The following is a 6,090-nucleotide window of genomic DNA, read 5'->3' as shown; positions in this document are numbered from 1 at the left end:
TGTGCGTGTGTGTGTGTGTGTGGGCATTGGGGGTAGGGGTGTGTATGTCTGTATTGTGGGAGCGATGGATTACAGGAATGTTTGTGTTTAGATGTGCTGGTGTGTGTGTTGGGGGAAGGGGGGGATGTGTGTATGTGCATTGGAATGCGTGTGGGGGAGGGGGGGGATGTGTGTATGTGCATTGGAATGCGTGTGGGGGAAGGGGGGGGGGGATGTGTGTATGTGCATTGGAATGCGTGTGGGAGGGGGGCAGGGGTAAATGTCTGTGAGTGTGCCATTGAATGAGCCTGTGTGTGGGAAGGGGGTGCGATGGAGTAATGTGGGAGATGGGGAATCAGTGTGTGTGTGTGTGTGTGTGTGTGTGTTTATGTCGGAGCTTGTGTGCTTTGTATGTAGTGTTTGGCCTGTGTACATATGTTTGTGCTTTCATATCTGTGAGACTGCATATTATTTGTTGCTTATTTGGTGTGTGTGTGTGTAAACTTCTTTATCTGTTTACAAACTTATTTTACTGAGATTTATTTTTTCATTTTCATTTATTTATTTATTAATTTGATGACCAATCCATTTATGTACCCTTCTTTTTATCTTTATCTTTAAAAAAAAATTGTTTTCCTGAAGGCTTGGCTAAGCACGTTGGGTTATGCTGCTGGTCAGGCATCTGCTTAGCAGATGTGGTATAGCAGATGTGTTTTATCCGAACGCTGTGACGCTTCCTTGAGTAAATGAATAGCACATCCCTCGGTAGCCCAGCTGAATTGCGTCCAACAGCAACCTTCTACAACACGACAATTTTCACCAGCATACTGATGTTGGTCGTCCAGTAGAAGAAAAACTGAACTGGGCTGAGATGGGGTAATCAGACGAAATAAAAAAAGAAATGTTTGCTGACTTCCGTCACTGACTTCCGTTTCGGCGGCGCAGACGAATTTTCAACAATTTGTGGGGCAACATGGCGTCCATTGTTCACTCTGTCAACCAAAGCAGCATAAATGAACGACAGACAGTGTGCTGGTCTGTGGATGACAGACTGGCAGTCAGTGCCGACAGGGACATCATTATCATGGTAAATCACAAAGCGTCACTTCTTTGTATGTCAAGCTGCAAAACTGAGCTGGAACAAGTACAGTAGGCAGCACGTTTGATTTTGAATCCAAGTTGTTGGGTCTGATCGAAGTGTAAACTGTCACGTTCCCTCCAGTCTTAGCTTTCAGACTAGTTTTGTACATGGAGGCAACTCAAGTTTGTTTCAAACGTACACTGTCAGCGCAGTATGTAGTCAAAACAAACACCCGTCATGACAATGCAATCATATTTGCTTGCTTTCTCATACAACAGCTTGAACTATAGGTAAAACCAAAGTCTTCTTTTTAGTTGTGTAAGTTTGATACAGCATTTTGACATTCTGTAACCATTTTTCTGGAACTACCATGAACTACTGAACCACGCAAGTACAAATGAAAATGAAAACACACCCGTGACAGCCACTGCCAGAGTCTTCAATCTTCAAATTGGAAGGTCAGCCGTCATTACTGACTAGTTTCAGTTTCAGTTTCAATTTCTCAAGGAGGCGTCACTGCGTTCGGACAAAACCATATACGCTACACCACATCTGCCAAGCAGATGCCTGACCAGCAGCGTAACCCAACGCGCTTAGTCAGGCCTTGAAGAAAAAAACAACAACAACAAAAAAAAACCCAAAAAAACCAGGGGAATAAATAATAGATAAGCTTGCATAAATAAATAAATAAATAAATAAATAATAATTATAATATAGAAAAAGGTAGTAGTAATAATATTAGTAATACTAATAAAATGATAATAATAAAACATAAATAAATAAATAAATAAGACAACAATGGTGATAAATAAGCAAATAAATGTAAAATATGAAGACACACATTCACACATACACCCACACATGCATAACAGAAATGCACCAGACATGCAGTTTCACATATATGAAAGCACAGTCAAATACATATAAACGTACATGAGCTCCAACACACACACACACACACACACACACACACACATATTACCTTGCACCTCCTCTACCCCCTCCTCCACACACTCATTTCTAGTCTACGTATCGCAGCTTCCACGGCACACACACTCGCACACAAACATACACTCACAGAGATGAACACTTACTTGTACAAGCACACACACATACGCCCATATCTCCCACCCCCAACCCCACACACGTACATACAAAGATATATATATATATATATATATATATATATATATATATATATATACACGTTCCAATATCCTGTTGCTTCCACAGTGTAGGCATGCATACACTCACATACCTCATCCTCTACCCCACCTCCCCCCGCACTCCCACCCCCCTCACACACACACACACACACACGTACACATATCTCTCCTGACACTTGTGTACAATTTCACTCGCGCATTCACAAACGCACTCAAAAGCACAGACCCACACATACACACAAACACACACAGCCGCCACTGACTGGCCACAAGAGGGATGGGAAAAGATCTCTGATGCCAAGAACGTGGCGTCTAGTGTGTTGCTCGGTCTATTGTATTTGGAAAGGCCCACAGAGACTCTGTTCCGTTTTGAAGAAATTTGCGCAGTGTTGGTTTGGAAATGATGCCGATATTTGTTTGATTTGCAAAGCATCGTGCTCTACCTTTCATGTTAGATTTGTGGCCGCTCCCTCTCTCTGCCTTTATTTCTTTGAGGCGATCGATGGTGTGATGGCCTTGTACCTGTTCTTTTTGGTATTCTTTGACTTTTCTGAGGATTTCCGATTTTCCTAGATGTAGGCCGCTCGTTGGTGTTGCGTTACCAGCAAGTCTGTCAGCTCGCTCATTTCCCTTAACACCTGCATGTCCCGGGCAGTATGACCATGTGAGTTTTTTAATCTGAAAGTTGCGCATTGCGTTATGCCACTCTGGGCTTCCCATTCCGTTTTCAATTTTCTGTATGAGGTTCATTGAGTCAGTTAGAATCATGGCATGTTGGTTTCCGGGCGTATGGAAGGACGATAGCCACTGGAGGGCATGTATCACAGCTTCAACTTCCATCGTTAGGCTGGAGGTTGTGACTTTGTAGGCAGCATTCTCTTCCCAAATTGTTTTTCCATTTTGTTTCGCAGTGAATCCCCAGCCAGACTGGTCTTTGGTGACTGAGCCATCTGTGTATATGATGATGTCCTCTTCTTTACTGTTTTCTTCTATAAGCAGCTTCACTTCCGCATCAGTTTTGCCCTCTGGCCATTCCCGACAATGTCTTCCTAGAGTGTGTGAAATGACTGTGTTGAATAGATGGTTGAGGTTTTCGGGGTTTTTCTCCCATTCTTTTGTTTCTTTCAGGTCTTGAAGTCGGCATACTAGCTGGATTGTGTCTTCTGCTTGCCCCATCCATGATCTTCCTCGTCCTAGACGGCTGCCTTTTGGTTCTTTGACTGCGTCATGCAGTGGGTTTTGAGGGTTTTCTAATGCTTTGAAGTAGGTCTTGACCTGTTCTAACTTGTTTCTGGCCTGCACTGAAGGAAGGTCAAGCAGGTATCGCATGGTTTCTGTGGGCGTGTCTTTTGTTGTTCCAAGGATCAGCCTCATAGCTTCATTTTGGACTCTTTCTAATTTTAGGAGGTTGCTTTGAGACGGTGTTGTTAGCCCAAGTCCGTAGTCGATCACACTGAGGACGAGTGATTGGTATAGCAGGAAGAGGTGGCGTTGTTCAATTCCTTTGGTTGCCATTGCTTTTAAGACTGAAAGGCCCTTTTTGCATTTGAGAACAGTGTTTTCCGTATGTTTTCTGAAGGTCAGCATCCTGTCGAAGTGTATTCCTAGGTAGCGTAGGCATTCAGTTTTCTCAATTTGAATCCCATCGAATGACACAGAAGGTGGTGATTTGCTCGCGGTTTTGTTGTTGAGGGTGCACAGCAACGTTTGGGCTTTCGCTGGATTGATGGAAGATCCTGTGTCTTTGCACCATTGAGCAATATTGTTTAGTTGTTTCTGGACGGCTTCAGTTCTTTCCTGAGCATTTTTCGAAGTTTTGAAGACCAGGCCGTCATCCGCAAGGGTAAGCACCCGAGCAATTCCATTGTTGTTTAAGTCTGCAAGGCCCTTCGTGTAGACATTGTAGAGGACAGGAGAGAGTGGAGACCCTTGTGGCAGTCCCATGGATAGTTTAGAAGGTGCAGACATCCAATCTCCGAGGCGTAGGACGACGGTTCTTTCCTGAAGCGCTGCTGCTATCCATCTTGTCAGTGTCAAACTTACTCCATACCTTAGTAGCAGCTCCATGAGGTGCGCAAACTGGACTTTATTGTAGGCATCTTCAAGGTCAATTGCTACTGCTAGTGTTTCTTCTTTTCTTTGAAATCCTTCAAACTTTGGCAAAAAGAAAGAACAAAACCATCATTACTGACTAGTAATGACCTGTGTGCGCAGAGGCGTAAATACTTAATCATAACCTAAGTAGACCTAACTTTCCTCCGGAGGGGGTGACAATGAGAAAGAACATGTATACATACTCCCTCCCACCGTCACTCGCAGCATCCCTCCGGAGGAGGTAAAAAAAAAAAAAAAAAAGAAAAGAAAAAAAAAAGGGGGTGGGGTGGGGGGGGGGGACTAAACTGTGATCTTGTTCAGCTCCCTCTTGAAAACTACCAAGGAGGGAGCCTCTGCCCCAGGCTTCTCAGCAGTGAAGTCCCACAGACTGGCTCTTAATGATAATAATGATATTGTCAATAGCAACTTAGTTTATGTACTGCCTTTCCATAGTAAAACATGCTCAACTGCTCTGTACAGTGTAAAAATTGACAAGTGAAACATGCATTTAAATGACGAACTTACAAACATAACCCTGCTTAACCATCTAGCCAAGTACTAACACTAACAATAATTTCTGTATCATGAATGTTGGCAGAGACCAGTTCTGACTTAAATAGCACACACAATACCACATTGCGTACAACTTGATAGCACACACAATACAACATCACTCTCAACACTTAATATGCATATCAACCAATACCTACATGATCCAATCTCAAATCACAACACCAATTTAACAATACCTAAATGATCCAATCTCAAATCACAATTCCAATATAACAATACCTACATGATCCAATCTTAAATCACACCACCAATATAACTACTTTTAAAACCACATCACAATATTTAAAACAAGATATGAAAACTTAAAAACAATCACATACATTACAATACCCCAATAATGGACAACTCGGATTACAAGGCAAGGATGGCAAGATATTTCTTGTGCCACCGTGGGGCCATTAAAACATACATGAGCATCTTTAACATACCACATAAAAGGATTGATGTCAAAAAGCAAACACAAAAGGCCACACTAGCAAACAAACAAATAACCCTTCACAAATATTTCTTCTTCACAATAGACAATTTTATTCTCCCTATCAATATGCAAAGTTTTATTGAAAAGAAACGTACAGTCAAGATGAAGGCTTTAACAATATTTTTTTGGGTATTTTTTCAGAACACAGTAAGTGGAATTTAGTGGAGTTTGGCTGGATTCTATAATTAATAAGTAGATAAACATTTTTTTAAATTTTTACTGATGCTGTGATAACAAGGGGCATGGAAACAAATAGCGAAACTCATCAGCAAATTGACCCCTCTGACCTCAAGTTCAGTATTTGATCAGAAGCTGCTTACTCTGTAGGAAAGGACAAACTGGATTCACCTGCAATAGTGTGATCAACAGTGACACTGACTTGGACACACAGTTACACGTAACCCTGGATTCACCTGCAACAGTGTGATAAACAGTGACACTGACTTGATGGACACAGTTACATATAGGATTCACCTGCAACAGTGTGATAAACAGTGACACTGACTTGATGGACACAGTTACATATAGGATTCACCTGCAACAGTGTGATAAACAGTGACACTGACTTGATGGACACAGTTACATGTAGGATTCACCTGCAACAGTGTGATAAACAGTGACACTGACTTGATGGACACAGTTACATGTAGGATTCACCTGCAGTAGTGTGATAAACAGTGACACTGACTTGATGGACACAGTTACATGTAGGATTCACC

At 42.1% G+C, this 6,090-nt stretch overlaps 1 protein-coding gene across 1 annotated transcript in view; it reads left to right on the top strand.

Moving 5' to 3' along the window:
* Window positions 1–931: 931 nt before the first annotated feature.
* The window catches only part of LOC143293346 (uncharacterized), an 86,581-nt gene continuing 81,422 nt past the window's right edge, over window positions 932–6,090 (top strand). The window contains exon 1 of the mRNA XM_076604124.1: window positions 932–1,066. Within this exon, the coding sequence (XP_076460239.1) occupies window positions 953–1,066 (114 nt within the window). The 5' untranslated portion in view covers window positions 932–952. The remainder of the gene's footprint in view (window positions 1,067–6,090) is intronic.

This window comes from Babylonia areolata, chromosome 19, assembly GCF_041734735.1.
Source record: "Babylonia areolata isolate BAREFJ2019XMU chromosome 19, ASM4173473v1, whole genome shotgun sequence".
Classification (NCBI taxonomy): Eukaryota; Metazoa; Mollusca; class Gastropoda; order Neogastropoda; family Buccinidae; genus Babylonia; species Babylonia areolata.
This window is presented reverse-complemented; position numbering and strand designations above follow the sequence as displayed.